Source organism: Heptranchias perlo, chromosome 2 (genome assembly GCF_035084215.1).
Source record: "Heptranchias perlo isolate sHepPer1 chromosome 2, sHepPer1.hap1, whole genome shotgun sequence".
In the NCBI taxonomy this organism is placed as follows: Eukaryota; Metazoa; Chordata; class Chondrichthyes; order Hexanchiformes; family Hexanchidae; genus Heptranchias; species Heptranchias perlo.
The window spans coordinates 126,621,084-126,642,920 of NC_090326.1; the positions used below are offsets into that span (position 1 = coordinate 126,621,084).

Here is a 21,837-nt window from a genome sequence, read left to right on the forward strand (position 1 = left end):
GCTGGGACATCGGAAAAAAAATTCCAGAGATCTGTTTATACATACAGTGTGTGTCTGCACATACAGTGTGTGGTTTGATTGCTTACACAGGTCTGGATATGGTTTATTTTGACGAGCTGCAGATTTATTTTGACTTTCTTCCTACAAGAAGGAACAAAATAAGAATACTACATCGAAAGAGTATCCAGAGATGAGAACGTGCTAACAAGAAACAGGAAAGAACAGATACTACTGCAACAACTCGAATTTATATAATGCCTTTAATGCAGGAAAACATCCCAAGGCACCGCACAGAAACGTAATCAGACATAAATTAATGCTAAGCCAAAGAAGGAGATATTAGGAGGGGTGACTAAAAGCTTGGTCAAAAAAGATGGATTTTAAGGAGGGTTTTAAAGGAGGAGAGGGAGATGGAGAGGCTGAGGGGTGTAAGGAGGGAATTGCAAAGAATAGCCTAGACTGCTGAAGGCAGTGCCACTATTGGTGGGACAAAGGAAGTGGGAGATGAACAAGTGGCCAGAGTTGCCAGAACAAAGCAAAACCCTGCAGTATTGCCCACCTAGAGTCCATCCCGCCAGGATGTAAATGGAGGCGGGTGGGTGTGGCCAAGGTTCTCCGTGCAATTTCTCTCAATTGCCACCCTAAACCTGACCTCTCAGAACACTGCCACAATCCTGCAGGTGGACACTGCATTGAGGACGCTATCTTGGTTGATATATCTGAGTCTTTGTGAAACTTCGCCTGGACATTAATTTTTGCTGTTTGGTTCTCTGAAGACTTCACCTGCCATTTATTGAGAGTACTGGAGAAAGTTATTTTTGGGACTGAAGAAATTGATTTCTCAATAGGAATTACTCTCTTCCTGTGTTATGAAGAAGAAGAGGAGGAAATGGAAGAGGCTAGATTGGTGGAACTTTAAAGTGAAGCATCACAGAAGACGTTTGCTTCCAACATGTTTACAACAGGGTTTACAGAACTAGAAGGTCTGAGAATTCTCTGCCAATCAGTGTCTAAGAAGGCTGCAGTTGTCCTCTGGAGGCTGTTGAGCTGCTCCTGACTAAAGTTACCATTACCTCGAATTTTCTGCCACTGTATTTTTCCAGGCAGCATCAGTTAACCGTTGTCACATTAGTCAGGCAGCTCACTATTATATAAAGAAATCCCACCTTGCCACTAACCGAAGAATCTGAGGGTGAGTGAGCCATAGTGCACAGCGGAGAAGAAACAAGTAGAGATGGCAGAGGAGAAGTGGGAACCAGCTGCTCATATGGCCATAATGACTGCGTGGTGACCTTGACTGTCACTGGCAGTGCAGGTTGCCTGCAGGATATGGCACACCTCTGTAACTGTGCTGACCTTGAGCCTATGGACACAATTACCCTCAGGCATTGCCAAGTAGATGTACCAGGCCTGTAGATACGCTCGGTGGTATAATGGTGCAATATGGCTCTGGGGCCTGCTGATCTCTCTGGTATGCCTTCTTTCGTCTTGTACCATATCATCCTGAATGCTTCATTGTTTGGAGGCAGGTAGAAGATACTGCATTGAGCGACTACATTGACTCAGTCAGCGGCCCCCCCCCCCCCCCCGCAAACGCCCCCCTGCCCGCCAGGCCTTTATGCAGCTTGCAGTGTACGTTTACTGATGGGCTGCCTTCAGCGCCAAATAGGGTCGTCCTCCTTCAGTGTGCCTGCTGAACAGGACTCCAACCCTTCAGCATTAAAAGTAGAAGCTCTGTACAATTTGAACAATTACTACACTTTTCTATCACCACAACTTACCCTTTAGTTGCAGGCTGTGGGCCTTTAAGAGCTGTTGGATTTTCCATTCCCCAGTGAAATGTGCTACGTGCCTAGATCCCTGTGCAAGCTTTTCATGTGTTAGTAACCTATTCAAATTAGGGGCAATGACTCCCACCAGAATATTCAATCCTGGCCACCAGGAGCCTGAACCATGAGTCAGTTCAAGCCCATTTTGCTGTACCTAGGAAATTTAGGGCTATGGAGCTTTCCTTAAGCCACTCCAAGTGGGCAAAAAGGTGCTCAGCATGATCCCATCCAATATGGATGGAAGACTGCACTATACTTAATTTAAATGTATTATAGGGCTAATTCTGTGCTCATGGGTTCCCAAAGGAGAACTGCTGGGCAGGGAATGGAAAATCACGAACTGCACATCATTCCCTGCAAGCAACCATCCCCACTTGGGAGTGTGGAATCAGCCCTTATATTTAAATGAGGACTTTAAGCTAAAAGGCTGGCTGGCAGATTGCACTCAGCACAAATAGTATAAATCTAGCTACGTAAATCTGTAGTTAGTATTTTTAGCCTCCGATTGCCCGTTCTGTTCCTGCGCCGAAGGTCATGGTAACCAGAAAATACATGCTTAATTCACTTCAGGTAAAAAATGGTGATGGAAGACTCTGGGTATTATCTTAATCTTTTATAGAGGTTACAACTTTTGATTCACACATTTGTTTAATAACATTTTGAATGTTGTTGCTGTTTCACAGCTAATTTTGAGAGCTCTCCTTTGAGAAAAAGCAAAAACTGAAAAAGAATATAAGAAAACCACAATATAATAAAAAGTGCTGCTTCCAGTGTTTTCTGAAGGATTGTTTGTTATGTAGTGGACAGTGATTGATTATATCCGACAATGATCGAGTACAACTGACAAATATACCTGCACGACAGACCCAGACATTTGTTAATGCGTCAAATGAACAAAATGTGTAATATCTCTTGTTCAGCTGATGCAGCAATCTTTTCCTGAAATTTTGTGTATGGTCAGGTGTACAATCAGACAGCTTCCACCCCTTTTCAATAGACTGGAGATAGATTGGACGAGGTCTTCAAATACATATTCAATATGAGTTTTACAATTGTTCTGGAACATGGGTCTGTTTATAACAATGTGAACTTGCTGTCAACAGTGCATTGCAAAGATAACAAATGACAGCATTAACAGCATTTAATGCTTTGCTCCGAAAGTATTGAGGCTTTTGACCTTGTTATTAATTGTTTTACTTAGCAGCAAGCAGGGCGAACTTTAGGCATCTTTGAGTTCTGTGGCCGTAGAAGAACCCCATCTCAAGAGGAGCCCCAGCAGAGCTTGAAATGCATAAAGTCTAACACCTAGTTAATCTTTGGTGGGAAAGGGGTGAAAATTGAGGCAATTCTCACCATAAGTGTAAACACTAGGGTGAGGAATTAGTAAGACATGTTCTCTCCCCTCAAATGTTCTCCCCATTGGTTCCCCCCCTCAGTCAATGATAATCACAAAGATAATTACAGATGAGGGATGCATTTAAATCTATCTAGCTCACCCAATTACCCAGCATTTAATTGTCTCCTGAATGACTCCAGGGTTTTTTTCTCCATTGTCCTTCATTGGTGATCTTTAATCACTCTTTGTGTGGAGAAATGCTTCCTGACTTCACTCCTGAATTTGCCTTTCACCAGTGCATACCTATGCCTCCTTGTTCTTGTAGTCATAGTAATGATACAGAAAGAGAATGAGATATCATGAGTTGAGTGAAGTCTCCATCATTTATATAAGATATACATTAGAAAAAATGCCGTGACTTACCCTGGCCACCCTTGTGAGGTTATTGGACTTCTTCCTGCACTGTGTGGCAGTTCTTGGGGTGGTGGAGGTTGGTAAGGCGAGGCTTAATGCAAATCATTAAGCTGCAATATTTCACACTAAAGTTGGGCTGTTGTCTTTAGAGCAAAGAGGATTAAAAGGCAATTCGATAGAAGTGTTTAAAATCATGAAGGGATGGAATAGCATAGATAGACTGCTTCCAATGATTGAGGGGTCGAGAATGAGGGATCCAGATATAAGATTAAATGTAAGAAATTTAGATCAGAGAGCAGGAGAAACTCTTTTACACAGAGAGTTATGAGGCCATGGAATGCATTACCAGAGTTATGTAAAGAATCTTACAACACAAAATAGTCCAACAATTTTATTTGAAAATCACAAGCTTTCGGAGGCTTTCTTCTTCATCACTTACCAGAGTTAGTGATTGAAGCAGAGATTAAGTCAACATTTAAGATAGGTGGTTGAAGGAAAGGGGAATGTAGAAATATGGGGGGTTAAATTCGATAATCCCCGAATCCGGGTCCGGGGGTCACGGTGAACTATTAACCCGCGCCCGATCGTTGAGATGCAGGCAACATGTGAGATTCATGCTGCCTGATCATTTACCTGATACCTGTAAGCAGCCAGGCCTAGCTGCACTGTTGAGTGGCTGCTCACCAGCAGCAACCCCCCCACCACCACGCCAAATATCCCGCGAGTAGCTAGCACTGTGTAAAGGCAGCCTGCACCACTTATTTGCAAAATATAAGATATGGGCGCGCACGGAGTCTGAACAGATCAGACATCCCACACGTAAAACATAGATGCAGGTCCCGTCCCTTATTTTTATAAACTGTGGAGTTATGTTAAAACATTGAATAAAGGTTGCGCACTACTAAATCCCACATCCTCTAATCTGCATGCCAAATCTCACCAATCTGCCAATCTGATTTTGTACAAGGCCTGCGAGAGAGCCTGCACCAAGGTTCTCTGCTGATGCACAAGAGGCCTTGGTGCAAGAGGTGGACAGAAAGAGAGGCATCCTATATCTGCAGGGGTGGGGAGTGGCAAGAGGCCCTTCAGACATATGCTCAAGAGGCAGTAGGGGACAGAGGCTGGAGCATTGAGTTCCAAAATTGTATCTGTCCCTTTAAATCAGCGTTGCACACTGTTCTAATGCATATTTTCCTTACATTACACGCTGCTGTTTGTCATCTGCACATGTGCAGATGGCATCCAGAACACTTCATGTTAGAAGCATGTGCATGCATTCCGGGCATCATTTTGGATCCTTAGGAGGCCGTATAGCGCCTACAAAACAAGTGCTACGCAGTCCAACTTATAGCCCACGGGAACAGAATGGGAACATCTGTTTATATCTGCTACTCATGTGAAGCATAAACACCAACACGGACTGGTTGGGCCAAATGGCCCTGTTTCTGAAATAAAAACAGAAATTGCTGGAAAAGCTCAGCAAGTGAGGCAGCATCTGTGGAGAAAGAAACAGAGTTAATGTTTCAGGTCAAAGACCTTCGTCAGAAGTGTGATGGGTTTCTGTGCTGTCATTTCTATCTGATTTTATCTAGGTGTAACATACAGAACAACAGTTAGGATCAGATTTTCTTAGTTCAACTGGTACAACTTATCGCTGCATAAGGATACAAGTAAAGAAAATGCCACACTTCCCCACGAGTGCGTCATCTTCCTGGATAGAAACAAAGTGCTTTCTAACTATCATTCAGCATTCCTAGCCTCTTTGCCTCAACAACAGCTTTTCCTTTAACAAACCTGACTGTTCACATGTGAGACTTTGTTACCCTCCATCTTCTTCCCACAGGAAGTTGGACTTGGTTCCTATTCCTTTCTCTTGTTTGGAAATTGGCCAGAAGAGCTGTGAATCAAACCTGCTACCGTGTCCCCTCCCTTTCATATTCACTTCAACAGGAAGGGATAGTCCATCCCTCTTATGGGTGAATGTTTGTTGGGAGCCCTTGAGATGAGATAACAACTCCCCTATTGCTTCTGATCATCCTGGGTAACAGTATCAATGTCTGGCTTTAATACGCATTCCGCAAATGCCTGCAGCCTGTGGCTTTCCTTTTTAAAACGTATACAAATCCACTTTGTTTGAAAACCCAATCTTAAAAGTAATTCCTTATTCCAAATCCTTTCTGTGGCGGAATTGTCATAAAATCCTGAAACATGACAGTCACATTTCTTTAATTTGTGCTTACTAGTCCTTTATATGTATTCATTCTGCATACTGAGTAGAATATCCTTAAAGGTATTCTGTTTGTTCTCAATGGAAATTTCCTTGAGTGCTTCCTCCAGTCGATTTGTTTAAGCTCTTCTGTCATGCCTTGAAGTCGGCCCTTTTAAAGTTTTATGCCTGAGTATTGCTTTACAAAATTGGTTTATCCCAGACCATGTTAAATTGAATCTTGTTAAGGTTGCTGTTATACAGTGGTGCCATTACTTTCATTCCCAGCATGCTATCTGGGTCACTTGCCATTCATTACCAGGTCAAGATGTAAGCTACCTCTTATGGCATCTCTAATGCAGTAGGTCAAGAAGCAGTCATGCATTACATTCACTAGTTCAGTTGCTAGGCTGCTTGGCATTCTCAATTTATATTAGGTCTATTTTAGTCCTCCATTAGCCTGACCTTTCTGTTCACACAGGCCTTTCTTACCTCCTCATAGAGTAACCTGTTATTTTGTTTGTTTTGACCTAGTGCTCCCTTTGCACAATATACTCCCAGTAACAAAATCCTGCTAGAAAGCTTGTCCTGCACCAATGGAAGTAATTCCTTTACCTTCCAGATGTTGCTGACGTTTAGAGCTACTCCACCTTCTTTCCTGAATACTTAAAACCGTTGCATGTTGCATTAATCTCCAAAAGTAAGGGTTAATTTTGTTTCTGAGATATATATTACATCATAGTTCCCAAGTACCATAACAGCCTTGAGTTCAGTCAGCTTTTTGTGAATACTTTCAGTATTCATATATATACACTTTAATAGGTTTAACATATTCTTCGCAGGTTTCCTTATTTGATCTTTCTTATTAATTTTCTTTCTTTATTTGATCTGTTTTGTTTTCCACTTGCCGTATTACTTTAAATCATCTCTATTTACCCTTTTCTATAAGGGCAGTGAGACAATTTAGTTCAGGTGAAGCTGGTTTCATCCAAACACCTTCCCTTGCCCAGTTTGAAACTGTGCCTTCTACACCATCTCTCCAGCCAATCATTGACGTATCTAATCTATTTTTGCCTGTTTAGTCCAGCACATGGCGCCAAGAGTAATCCTGAGATTACTACCTTTGAGGTCCTGCACTTCAACCTAGAATTTAGCTCCTCAAATTCCTTCGACAAAACCTCCGTGTTACTCTTTTCTATATCATTGTTTCTTAAATGAACTGGATTTTGGCTGTTTTCCCCTTCTTTCTGGTCTTTTTCCGGGTGGCAGGCAGTGACTAGTGTGGTACCGCAAGGATCAGTGCTTGAGCCCCAGCTATTCACAATATACATCAATGATTTGGATGAGGGAACTAAATGTAACATTTCCAAGTTTGCAGACGACACAAAGCTGGGGTGGAATGTGAGCTGTGAGGAGGATGCAAAGAGGCTCCAATGTGATTTAGACAAGTTGGGTGAGTGGGCAAGAACATGGCAGATACAGTATAACGTGGATAAATGTGAGGTTATCCACTTTGGTTGCAAAAACAGAAAGGCAGATTATTATCTGAATGGTGATAAATTGGGAAAAGGGGAGGTGAAATGAGACCTTGTACACCAGTCGTTGAAAGCAAGCATTCAGGTGCAGCAAGCAGTTAGGAAAGCGAATGGTATGTTGGCCTTCATTGCAAGAGAATTTGAGAACAGGAACAGGGATGTCTTACTGCAGTTATACATGGCCTTAGTGAGACCACATCTGGAGTATTGTGTGCAGTTTTGGTCTCCTTATCTGAGGAAGGATATCCTTGGCATGCGGGAGTGCAACGAAGGTTTACCAGACTGATTCCTGCCATCCCAGGAATCAGACGTATGAGGAGAGATTGGGTCGACTAGGCCTATGTTCACTAGAATTTAGAAGAATGAAAGATGATCTCATCGAAACATATAAAGTTCTAACAGGACTAGACAGACTAGATGCAGGAGGATGTTCCCAATGGCTGGGGAGTCCAGAACCAGGGGTCACAGTCTCAGGATACGGGGTATGCCATTTAGAACAGAGATGAGGAGACATTTCTTTACTCAGAGGGTGGTGAACCTGTGGAATTCTCTACCACAGAAGGCAGTGGAGGCCAAGTCATTAGATGTATTCAAGAAGGAGATAGATATATTTCTTAATGCTAAAGGGATAAACGGATATGGGGAAAAAGCGGGAACAGGGTACAGAATTAGTCGATCAGCCATGATCATTTTGAATGGCGGAGCAGGCCCGAAGGGCCGAATGGCCTACTCTTGCTTCTAGTTTCTATGTTTCTATGTTTCTAGAGGTTTATCCACATGACATCAGGAAGGTAACACATTTAGGACTCCTGGTCATGGGTGAAAATCAGGCTATTCTGATTTGGCGCAATGACCAGATGTCAGCCTTGGCTCAGTGGTAGCACTCTCCTCTCCGAGTCAGAAGGTATTGGGTTCAAAATCTACGCCAGATACATGAGCGCATAGTCTATGCTAACATTTCAAGTGATGAGAATTTGATATTTGGGACTAACTGCGTGGTTAACTGTAATGTATTGCTCTATTACCTTTCCACATGTTAAATAAGGAAACTCTATCACTATGTAAAAGAGTGTCTTTGAGACTGTGACAGGATTGTATGTGTGAGAGTATGTAAGAGGATTGTGAGAAAGTGTGTGAGAAACAGAGTGCAAAAAGTGTAAGATTCTCAAAATTCACAGATCCCCCAAAACTCGGATAAAAACCCTAAAAAACCCTGAGTATGGGAAAACTTTGGCCATTGACTATAAACCTAAAATGGAAGGATAGGTGAGAGGTCACCAGACAAAATCAACAACACACACACCGTGGAGCTTCAGACATGTCTCTGTTTTAATGCAAAATGGACAGCAGGGGGTCGACAATCACTCCCATTGAAAGAGACAACTGTTCCAGACATGGTGGGGCCATGCCTTTGTTTTAAAGCAAAACCATCAACACCTAGGACGTTGGATACAAAAGGAAGCCTTGTGTGACAAGCTCTAGAAAATCAGAATTAACAATGACACATTGGGAGAAGCAATTTGCAATATGATGAGGGACCATCAAAAAGTCATCAAAAATTCTTAAGGGCTTTGTAAGAACTGTTTAAAGAGACCATTGTAAGAGAGACAACCACAAGGCGAAAGCGCTCTCTCTCTCTCTCTCTCTGGCTTGCTGGCTCTGGTGGGCTGCTTGTCTTGGTTCTGCCTGTGTCTGGAAAGAAGAGCAGTTTCCAGCAGACAACAAGGAAAGCAGTTTGACAGGGAAGGACAGCAGCTCTAGAAGCAGGCCGACACACAAGAAGAAACCAGAGCAACAGTCCCAGTGACCATCAGACACCTCGCGGCAACAAGGGCCTTACGAAACAACCAACCGAATATTACCACCAACCAACCGGGTAATATTGAGCCACCGCGACCAAAGAAAACCAACTCGGGAGAAAACCGAAGATCCGCAAAGTTTCCACTCTACAATCTATTTCTGACTTACCTCTGGGTGAATTACTGTCAAGGTTTCGTTTGGTGAGCATTATCTCTGGCCCTTTAGAGTCCAACCTAGCTAGTACAGTGGGATTGGGAGGGGTGAGGTATCTTTCTACTGTAATTTCCCTCGTGTGTACCAAAGTGTTCCCCATTTTATTAGAGTGTTAAGATTGTTGTGTTGTATTTCCTCTCTGGAATAAAGGTCAAAGTTTATTGCACCAAAACCAGTTGTCTGCTGCACTTTGCCACAACCCCCAAATAAGTCCAAGGTCTAGAACCCAGGGAGTAGGAGCGATTCGAACCGCTCAGAAGTCAGAGGTGAAGCTGACACACACCAACACCCCCTACAAAAGATTTTGATGAAGTATGTAAGAGAATTGTAATTGTATCAGAGTGGATTTTCGAGAGCAGGATGCACAGTCGAATTTAATAGGCCATTCGATCCAAAGTCACCTGTTCCTTCCAAGTCTACGCACTAACCACATGTCATGTCTCAAATTACTCGTATACTATATCCCAATATGTTATTTTCTGCATGAAATCTATCTAATTTGCATTTGAATGAATCAATCTAACTGCTTCCACTCTCTCCCTAAGGAGCCTGTTCCAAAGGTTGACCACTCACTCACTGAAATATTGCTTTGCAGATTAGTTTTGAATTTACTTCCTTTCAAGCACAAGCCGTGTTGACTGGTTCTACTGTTCTGGATGAGGATTGCAGTATGTAACTTGTGCTGCTGTTACACGTATGACTTTATATGCAAAAAGTGTGGACATCCACAAGATGCTGTTTAATTTAATTATTTTCAAATATTTACTGCCTGTTGCAGCTGAAAAGTATGAAAATGTTATTAACCATTATGCAAACTCATTGCTCACAAAGCTCTCCAGCTGATGATGCCATTGCTTTCTCTTGCAGATTCTTTTCTATTACCATATGGCAGGAGATATTATTGGATCATTAATAGTATACCAAGTGACCATATCAGATTATCGCACATTACTTCTCAATTTAACTGGGGACCAAGGCGATTATTGGCGGAGAGCTGAAATCCCTCTCAGTGCAGATGAGGACTTTGAGATAATGTTTGAAGGACGGGTCGGAAAGGGGTCAAAAGGAGTCATATCACTTGATGACATCACCTTCACAAAGGAATGCATCAGTTCCTCCATTGTATTTGATAAGGAACACACTCCGCTTCCTCCAACAGGTACGTGATAGCCAATTAATTAACCAATGTAATGAGATTTCCATGTTAATTAAAGCAAGTCAGCTAGCATAGGCATTCAGAATACCTGGCTCAAACTAAAATTGGACTGCGGGACCAATGGGCTGCAACATGCTGGATTTCAAAAGGCCTTTTTTTGGACACTAAGGGATATGGGGATAGGGCGGAAAAGTGGAGTTGAGGTAGAAGATCATCCATGATCTTACTGAATGGCGGAGCAGGCTCGAGGGGACGTTGGGCCTACTCCTGCTCCTATTTCTTCTGTTCTTATATATTGTGAAACCTTTTTGTATTTGGATTTGTAGAAACCATACAAATACATTAAAGTCACTAGAAACACGCAAAAAATAATCGCACAAGAAATTAAAATATTACTTTATTAGATTATTCATGATGTTAAGCTTGATTTTGACCATTTGCCTATCGATTTATAAGTGCCAATGGCTCTGATCTTCAAGTTTCTAGAGTTAGAAGGATGGCTGTCCTCCTCACTTGACAGTGCAGATAAGCCAGCACAATTAAAAGCATAAATATTAATATTGAAGCTTTAAAGCATTCTTGCAAACCTGCCCCATACTTAGCCTAAGACATGGAGCCATCATTCTATGTAGCACAATAGATTTTTATAAAAGATGCATACCATCAGATGTATAATCCCATAGATCTAAAGCATGCTTTATAATGAAGCACCATCAATGGCATAAAAAATATATTTCATTTAAGTACAAGTGTTGTTCTAAAAACTCAAGATATAAATTGCATAATTAAATATCGCAATTATCTAGAATTTCAAAAGCGTGCCGCCATAATCCGTCCTGTGATCTGATTTACTCTGGTGTAAATAACTTAGGGGCTAACTTTCGCTCTGCTCATTTTAGTGGAAAAGCAGATGAGTTAAAAAGTAGTGTACAATCAGGGGAAAATGCTAACAGACTGTGCTTAGTGCTGCTCTGATAATTCTTCCCCTCCAAAAAAGGAATGAGAAAATGGAATAAAAAATGTGAAAAGGTCTGATTTCTTTTTTCCCTTGTTACACTCATAAAGGATAAACTCATACAGCATTTCACAGCTGCAGTCAAATTGAAAAGCGAAAATTTTACTCCTGGTCACACTAGCAGTTAGTGAGATTAACAAAGGGGCAGATTTTGAAATATCAGATGCAACAAGGTCCAATTTCTGCTCTGTGATGTGTTCAAGCAGCAGAATTTTGCTTTGGTATCCCCGGGGAATAGTCCTGACGTTTAGCAGTACCAGGATGGGGTTATGGTGCAGTGGACTGGGGGAGCTGGGGCTGCCTGGTTGGTGAGTTGTTGGGCAGCACCGTGGAGACAAAACTTATGATGTGGCATAACTGGGGGTGGAGCATTGGGTTGGTTCATTCATTGGCGGATTCATGGGTAGGGATTTTCAACTGTCAGCCACCCTATTTATGATTGCCCGACAGGTGAAAATGGCAGGAAAGCAGCGGCCACCCCTTGGATGCCCTAGGCCCGCGTGGTGCAATTTACATGCAGGCCTATAGATGGGTGCCCAGCACTCCTGCCTAAACAGGCAGGACTCTACTTGCATAGGCAACTTGGGATACAATGACAGTTGTAAGACCCTTGTTTGCAAGTTTCAAGTACAAATTTGTACCAGGCAGTGACTGGGCTAACCAGTGGTCCTTAAAGGAGGCCACTCCAAAATCGACTTGTCCTATTTTGCTTCCTCTTCTTCCAAATAAGCAAAATATAAAGGGATACCAAATGGAATCTCTCTGCGATAAAGGGGATGATGCCCTCCTAGAGCACAGACACCCTACTCATGTTGCCAAGTTGTAAAACTTAGAACCAACCTTTGTCCAGAATTGAGGTTTGAACCATTTTTAAAGTTCATATCCATCACTTTAAAGGTAGTGCCTAGGAAAAATGAGAGGCCTAGAAACTCCCTGAAATGTGACCAGTGATACAGAGGAAAACTAGTTCCAGGTTGCTGTGATGTCTCTTGATTCCTGATTTGCATGGAAACTCTTCTTGGAAGCACAAAGACACAGGCTCCCAGCATCAGAGCATTGCACAATATTTCCTCTGATGTTCGTCCAAACAATCGGCATATTTGGGGCATCCAGAGCTGGAAAGTCAATTGTAATAGCTTTTAGATGAAGCCAAGTCAAATTTATCATCCAGTTTGTATTCAAATCATTTTCAAAATCAGACAAACTTAAATATTTTATATATTGTTTGCCTTTAAGGCCCTTACTCCCTCCAAATCACTTACTGTCTCCCACCTCTGCCATTCCTTAGCACAGTCTCCATCTTCTTTCCGTCAAGTCAGAGGGCCATAAATTTGAGCATTCCTAACACAACTGGTCTAGTCATCCATCATGACACTGGCCTCAACCAAGTCACGAATTATCGTATCAAAAGCAAAATACTGTGGACGCTGGAAATCTGAAATAAAAACTGAAAATGCTGGAGAAGCTCAGGCAGTCAGGCAGCATCTGTGGAGAAAGAAACAGAGTTAATGTTTCAGGCCAAAGACTTTTTGTCAGAACTGGAAGATGTTGAAAGAGTTAAAGTTTTTAAGCAAGTACAGAACCTGAGAGGGAGGAGGGGAGGAAAGAACAAAAGGGAAGGTCTGTGATAGAGTAGAGGGCAGGAGTGAGCAAATGACAAAAGGGATGGTGGTGATGGGACAGGTAAAGAAACAAAAGGTTGGTCAGAAGTAGCTGTAAATGGCAGCAGCAGAACCATTACCAGCACTAGCTGTTCAAAAATTTGGGAGCAGTGATTATGATCTGAAGTTATTGAAATCAGTGTTGAGTCCGGAAGGTTGTAAAGTGCCTAAACAAAAGATGAGGTGCTGTTCCTCGAGCTTACGTTGAGCTTCATTGGAACAGTGTAAGAGGCCGAGGACAGAGAGGTCGGAGTGGGAGTGGAGCAGGGAATTAAAATGGCAAGCGACCGGCAGGTCAGGGTCACACTTACAGACAGAGCGGAGGTGCTCAGCGAAGCGATCGCCCAATCTGCGTTTGGTCTCCCCAATGTAGAGGAGACCGCATTGTGAGCAGTGAATACAGTCTACTAAATCAAAAGAAGTGCAAGTCAACCGCTGTTTCACCTGGAAGGAGTGTTTGGGGCCGTGGACGGTGGGAAGGGAGGAGGTGAAGGGGCAGGTGTTGCATCTCCTGCACTCGCACGGGGAGGTGCTGTTGGGAGGAGAGCGGGGGATGGGAGAGTACTATTTCCTGCACTTCTGCCCTCACCCCTTCCCTTCCCTCCCAGAACCACAATCGGGACCCCTTGTCCTCACCTTCCACCCCACTAGCCTCCACATTCAACATATCATCCTCCGCCATTTCCGCCATCTCCAGCGCGATCCCACCATACAAACACAGTGGTCCCAGTGGACTGGCAGGTAGCAAATGTTACTCCGCTATTCAAGAAGGGAGGGAGAGAGAAAACAGGTTAACTACAGGCCAGTTAGCCTGACATTGTTCGTCCGGAAAAATGCTGGAATCCATTATTAAGGAAGTGGTAACAGGGGACACTTAGAAAATCATAATATGATTAGGCAGAGTCAACATGGTTTTATGAAAGGGAAATCATGTTTGACAAATTTATTAGAGTTTTTTGAGGATGTAACTAGCAGGATAGATGAAGGGGAAGTGGAGTTGAGGTCAAAGATCAGCCATAATCTGATTGAATGGTGGAGCAGGCTCGAGGGGCCACTTGGCCTACTCCTGCTCCTATTTCTTATGTTCTTATCTGCTCCTCCCTTCCCCTTTCAGCATTCCGAAGGGACCAGTCCCTCCGCGACACCCTGATCCACTCTTCCATCATCCCCAACACCCGCTCTCCTGCCCACGGCACTTTCCCATGTGAGTGCAGGAGATGCAACACCTGCCCCTTCATCTACTCCCTTCCCACCGTCCAGGGCTCCAAACACTCCTTCACAGTTTCCTTGTACTTCTTTCAATTTACTATAGTGTATTCACTGCACATAATGCGGTCTCCTCTACATTGGAGAGACCAAACACAGACTGGGTGATTACTTTGCTGAACACCTCCACTCTGTCTCCAAACGTAACCTTGACCTGCCGGTCGCTTGACATTTTAATTCCCATTCCCACTCCTATTCCCACCTCTCTGATCTCGGCCTCTTACACTGTTCCAATGAAGCTCAATGTAAGCTCAAGGAACAGCACCTCATCTTTTGTTTAGGCACTTTACAAACTTCCGGACTCAACATTGATTTCAATCACTTCAGATCATAACCACTGCTCTAATTTTTGCGGAGAGCAAGTGCTGGTAATGGTTCTGCTGCTGCCATTTACAGCTACTTCTGACCAATCTTTTGTTTCTTAACCTGTCCCATTACCACCTTCCTTGCCTTGCACCATCATCCCTTTTGACATTTAAATCTCTATTGCCCTCTACCCTATCACAGACCTTCTCTTTTGTTCTTTCTTCCTCTCCCCTCCCTCCCCTCCACTCTCTCTGGTTCTGTACTTGCTTAAAAACTTTAACTCTTTCGACATCTTCGAGTTCTGACGAAAGGTCTTCGACCTGAAACGTTAACTCTGTTTCTTTCTCCACAGATGCTGCCTAACTTGCTGAGCTTTTCCACCATTTTCTGTTTTATTTCACATATTACTGTGTCTTGCACCCTTCATCCAAAAACATCCAATACTCTAGGATCACCCTGGAGGACATGGACAAACCAAAGCTCCTTCTCTCCATAACGTCTCAAACTCCTTTCCTCCACCCTCAAATCTGAACCAAAGTGCAAATGGCTCATAGATTTAATCTCTAAGACTGAGACCATCAGTGTAGTAAAGGCCAGCACCTGGTGTATTTAGGTTCTAAACAAATTTCCACCCTCTCCGTTGCATTCCTGGCTGACTTGCAACAGAATTATATCACTAGGGTATGGATTTCCAGGGCCAATTTCTCTTTTCCATTGAGAAAAAATAAATAATAAAATGTTTGTAAGTTGAACATAAACCAAAGTTGAAAAAATGGTATCATATTTGTCATAATTGAAGTCTCTGTCTACGTCCGTTTCTCTCTTTCACTCTCTCTCTCTCTCACACACACACGTACACATACATATACATGCATAAAAACAGAGAGCCAAGAACTTTGGAGAGGAAAGAAAGGTTGGTGATGTTTTTTTTTCATTTGTTCATGGGATGTGGGCGTCGCTGGCAAGGCCAGCATTTATTGCCCATCCCTAATTGCCCTTGAAAAGGTGGTGATGAGTCGCCTCCTTGAACAGCTGCAGTCCGTGTGGTGACGGTTCTCCCACAGTGCTGTTAGGAAGGGAGTTCCAGGATTTTGACCCAGCGACGATGAAGGAACGGCGATATATTTCCAAGTGTGTGACTTGGAGGGAACGTGCAGGTGGTGTTGTTCCCATGTGCCTGCTGCTCTTGTCCTTCTAGGTGGTAGAGGTCGCAGATTTGGGCGGTGCTGTTGAAGAAGCCTTGGCGAGTTGCTGCAGTGCATCCTGTGGATGGTACACACTGCAGCCACAGTGCGCCGGAGGTGGAGGGAGTGAATGTTTAGGATGGTGGATGGGGTGCCAATCAAGCGGGCTGCTTTGTCCTGGATGGTGTCGAGTTTCTTGAGTGTTGTTGGAACTGCACTCATCCAGGCAAATGGAGAGTATTCCATCACACTCCTGACTTGTGCCTTGTAGATGGTGGAAAGGCTTTGGGGAGTCAGGAGGTGAGTCACTCGCCGGAGAATACCCAGCCTCTGACCTGCTCTTGTAGCCACAGTATTTATGTGGCTGGTCCAGTTAAGTTTCTGGTCAATGGTGACCCCCAGGATGTTGATGGTGGGGGATTCGGCGATGGTAATGTCGTTGAATGTCAAGGGGAGGTGGTTGACAGTTAGTGAGGTCAGAAAGATTTAAGATGTTTATTTTGAAGGAGGGGTGTGATGACGGTGGCTTTGAAAGGACAGGGATCAGTGACCAACAAGTGGGAACTACTTACAGTGTCAACTAGCATAGGAGCCAGGAAGGGGAGTTGGGTCATCAGCAGTTTGGAAATGGAGTTGAGGGAGCAGGTAGTGGGTCTCATGAACAAAATAAGCTTGGAGAGGATGGGAGGGGGAGAGGGGAGAAGCTAGAAAGAAAGGGCTAGGGTGGGAAAGGGAGTGTGGAGAAGGTTGTCAGGAGGTAAGAAAAAGGAGGAAAATAGCAGAAGCAGAAGGAATGGTCTTGATCTTGGTGACAAAAAGATTCTTCAGTTCCTTCCACATTTTACAGTTTTGTTAGAGGGGAGGGTTTAAGGGATAAGGGAGAGGGTTTAAGGAGGCAGTTAGCAGTTAGCAGTGAAGAGGAAGAGCACGGGTTATCTTTGGCCTCTCGGATGTTACTGTTTTACTTTGAGCCAATCAACAAAGTGTGATGTCAAAAATGTAACATGACAAGAAATAAGTGTTGCAAAACAGGAAGTATATGCAGATGCAAGACTTCTAATATTTACTATAAATAGATGTGGTTATAAGATCATGGGAATGAAAGTCCATAGGGCTTCTCCTGATTAGCTGTTGTAACTTTGGTGGAGGAGCCCCGGAAAAGCAGTGTAAATGGTATTTACTCTGTTTTTCCAGGGTGTCCGTGACTCTTCCACCAAGATTATGATGGATCAGCAGCAGAACCCCCACAGAAATTCATCCTCCATAAGTAACTAAATATCCTGCACTCAACTTGAAAAGAACTTAGTTATGGCTTAGCAAGTCTATTTATGTGAACAAATCCCAAAATCCCATTGAGGTTTAACATTCACTGTTTTTCTGCCAGTTAACCAAGGAGCAATGAATGCTAAAATAGTGGGTTTACACTATATGTTTTATACAATGGTAATATTTTTCCACGTATTCTAGAGCATCTAACTCGTAGCAAAACAAACTGTATTTTACTGACATTGGTAACGATTCTGTTTACACTGGTTGTTGTTTTTCTAATATTGTGGGGTAATCTTTTTTCCTTAAGGAGGTCAGTAAAGTAGAATCAGTGTGAGTGGAGAGGTTGGTGCCGCTTTACATGTCCATCTGGGCCACTCCAACGTATTGAGAACTGTGATAAACGAAATGTTAATATTCCAAATGAATGAAAATTAGCTGCAGGCTGGGAGGAGTTAAGATCTCAGGAGACCTTCGCAGTATTCATCCAATTAAACTGTTCTCAAAAGAACAAGATTTCATTTTATAGACAAGAGAGGCATTTGTGTAAAAATATGCGGGTTTGACATACTCCTGTGCAAATTGTGTTACTGTTGTTGATGGTAATTAGACTGCAAAGAACAACTTTCGCAGTGCCTTCCGTCTTGGCATTATTGAATTCAGTTTCATTCTTCATGAAACATTCTAAGGAAAGGTTGAATAATTATTGCTGTGGGGGGAATGTTGAAAGAGGCATTTTTCAGATTATACTGAGCTCTAGATGATTTGTAAACCCCAAATAAAGTGAAGCAAAATAACAACAGTAAAACCCCCTCATGAAGAGCCTGACAGAGATTGGCATTGACCATGTAAGGTTGTATGCTTTCATGAATAAGCTATTAGAAATCTGTTGCTGGGAAGAGTAGTCAATTCAAGCAGTGACACATGCTGAGGGTCACAAAACAGCAGCATTTTTAATTCTCTAAAGGAAGGTGGTAATTTCAGCACATAGTATGGAGGAGGTTTTGGTTAGATGTATGGCTATCTCTTTTTCTTCAGTTGTAGTATCGACTAAAAAAATAATGTAATTAAAAACATCTAAAAGCATTAGAAATATATTAAACTCCAACTAATATCCCATCAATGAAGATGACAATGTGGTAATGTTTAGAGCACTCTAAGCTGTAACATGGCAACAATATCTAAATTGATTGTGGAATGAGTCTACCACCAGTATTCTACCAATGCTATTTTTAAAGATTATATTCAGAAGCAATTTTGATCCATGTTCATATGGTTATGGAGGATGCACGGAGCTGATTGTGTCCTACTGTGTAAATTTGACTGCTAGTATCATGCAGTAGATTGTCCAATTGTAAAATTACAGCTAATATTTCCAAGCCTAATTTTAAACTAATTATGAACAAGTTTTGGATCATTGTTTTTAGCATTATCTCCTCAATAGATGGAAACTCAAGATTGGCAAAATAGATACTATTACAAATATTTAAATTTGTGCAGCAAAAAATGGATATTTTGATATGTTTGTACATGTATATTTGTTATGCATTAAGATATTGTACACTTTAAAACTGGAGAGGAGTCTCCACTACTGAGATGAGGATGCAGGTTGACCAAGGTTGGGAACTAAGTAGTCCATGGTATTTGACTTTTAGAAAAGATAGGCAAAATGGAAAAGAAGAGGGGACGGAGGAAGGGGTATCACTGATAATAAAGGATGAGATAAAGGCAGTAGTGAGAAAGGATCTTAACTCAGGAAATCAGGATGTAGAATCAGTGTGGGTGGAGTTAAGAAATAACAAGGGACAGACAATACTGGTGGGTGTACTTTACAGGCCCCCTAACAGTAGTTATAATGTTGGACAGAATATAAATCAGGAAATTAGAGGAGCATGTGAGAAGGATAATGCAATAATAATAATCGTCATATGGACTGGGCAAACCAAATTAGCAAAAGTAGTTTGGAGAACGAGTTCATGGAATGCATCCGAGACAGTTTTCTCTAACAATATATCGAAGAACCAACTAGGAACAGGTTATTTTAGGTCTAGTATTGTGTAATGAGACAGGATTAATTAGTAATCTTATAATAAAGGAAACTCTGGGGAAGAATGATCATAATATGATAGACTTTCATATTGAGTTTGAGAGTGATGTAGTTAAGTCCGAAACTAGGGTCTTAAATTTAAACAAAGCCATTTACGTAGATATGAGGGGCGAGTTGGCTAAGATAAATTGGGAAATTAGATTAAAAGATATGATGATAGATAAACAATGGTGAACATTTAAAGCAATAATTCATAATTCCCAACGAATATACATACCCTTGAGGAATACAAACTCCACAGGAAAAGTGATCCAACCGTGGCTAACTAGAGAAGTTAAGGATAGTATTAGATTAAAAGAAGAGGTTTACAATGTTGCCAAAAGGAGTAGTAAGCCTGAGGATTGGGAGATTTTAGAGATCAGCAAAGGATAACCAAGAAACTGATAAAGAGGGAGAAAATTGAATATGAGAGTAAACTAGCAAGAAATATAAAAACAGATTGTAAGAGCTTCTACAAGTATACAAAAAGGAAGAGATTAGCGAAAGTAAACATGGTTCCCTTAGAGACAGAGACAGGAGAAATTATAATGGGGAATAAGGAAATGGCAGAGTCATTAAACAAATATTTTGTATCTGTCTTCATAATCGAAAGCACAAAAAACATATCGAAAATAGTGGAGAGCCAAGGGTCTAATGAGAGGGAGGAACTTAAAGTAATTAATATTAGTAAAGAAAAAGTAATGGAGAAATGAATGGGACTAAAAGCCGACAAATGCCCTGGACCTGATGGCCTACATCCTAGGGTTTTAAAGGAGATGGTTGCAGAGATAGTGGATGCATTGGTTTTGATCTTCCAGAATTCCCTAGATTCCAGAATGGTCCCCATGGATTGGAAGGTAGCAAAGTAACCCCGCTATTCAAGAAAGGAGGGAGAGAGAAAACAGGGTCAAGATTAGGGCTCATGGGATTGGGGTAAAATATTAACATCAATTGAGGATTGATTAACGGATGGAAAACAGAGAGTAGGAATAAACGGGTCATTTTCAGGTTGGCAGGCTGTAACTAGTGGAGTGCCGCAGGGATCAGTGCTTGGGCCTCAGCTATTTACAATCTATATTAATGACCGAGTATAATGTATCCAAGTTTGCTAATACTACAAAGCTAGGTGGGAAGGTAAGCTGTGAGGAGGATGCAAAGGTATATCAACAGGCTAAGTGAATGGGCAAGATGGTGGGAGATGGAGTATAATATAGGGAAATGTGAGGTTATTCACTTTGGTAAGAAAAATAGAAAAACAGAATATTTTTTAAATGGTGAGAAACTATTAAATGTTGGCGTACAGAGGCATTTGGGTGTCCTTGTACACAAAATACAGAAAGTTAACATGCAGATGCAGCAAGCAATTAGGAAGGCAAATGGTATGTTGGACTTTATTGCAAGGAGGCTGAAGACTTGCTGTAATTATACAGGGCCTTGGTGAGACCACACCTGGAATACTGTGTGCAGTTTTGGTCTCCTTAGGATATACTTGCTCTAGAGGCAGTGCAACAAAGGTTCACTAGATTGATTCCTGGGATGAGAGGGTTGTCCTATGAAGAAAGATTGAGTAGAATGGGTCTATACTCTCTGGAGGTTAGAAGAATGAGAGGTGATCTCATTGAAAAATAGAAGATTCTAAGAGGGCTTGACAGGGTAGATGCTGAGAGGATATTTCCCCTGGCTGGAGAGCCCAGAACTAGGGATTATCGACTCAGGATAAGGGGTCAGACATTTAGAACTGAGACGAGGAGGAATTTCTTCACTCAGAGGGTCATGAATCTTTGGAATTCTCTACCCCAGTGGGCTGTGGATGCTCAGTCATTGAATATATTCAAGGCTGAGATCGATAGATTTTTGACTGTAATGGAATCAAAGGATATGGAGATTGGGCGGGAAAGTGGAGTTGAGGTAGATCAGCCATGATCTTATTGAATGATGGAGCAGACTCAAGGGGCCGTATGGCCTACTCCTGCTCATATTTCTTATGTTCTAATGAGATTGAGAAAATGGAAATGTCGAATGACCTGAGAAACTTGATATGCTATTGAGCCTGCAAAAACTCAATTAAAATGATCAAAACATTGAAATGTTCAAGAACATTAAGAAATGATCAATAATTTTTATTTTTAAAATGTACATAATTTATATGGGGAAAGTTTCCTCTTTGTTGTGGCTAGAAGGCAGAGACTTATTATATCATGTGTCTGCCCTCACTATATTTCCCCACGATCTCGTGTCACTTGGCCTGCAATTAGAGTAGGTGCAGACCTGTGCTAATCAGGAGGGGTGGCAGGAGGGGTGTTCCTGGTTTCCCATCTCACTTTCCTGATTGTTAGTCTGTGATGTGCTCCAGTGGAGGGATGCCTGAAGAAATCTGGCATTGGGGCTAGTACTGGGACTCTCCGTGGACCTGAGGGTTTGCGGGAATCCTGGGGATAACCTGAAGACACCAAGAGGCAAAATTCTCCACCTCCCCCAGGATGATCTTTGGGTCTCAGACCCTCAAAAAAATGTACATGGAACTTATTGGATCCTCCTTCAGAGAGTACAATAAAAACGTAACA

At 42.2% G+C, this 21,837-nt stretch overlaps 1 protein-coding gene across 1 annotated transcript in view; it reads left to right on the plus strand.

Annotated features, from left to right (window-relative positions):
* The window catches only part of malrd1 (MAM and LDL receptor class A domain containing 1), a 397,527-nt gene that overhangs the window by 177,654 nt on the left and 198,036 nt on the right, over positions 1 to 21,837 (plus strand). The window contains exon 25 of the mRNA XM_068007090.1: positions 10,201 to 10,492. Within this exon, the coding sequence (XP_067863191.1) occupies positions 10,201 to 10,492 (292 nt within the window). The remainder of the gene's footprint in view (positions 1 to 10,200; positions 10,493 to 21,837) is intronic.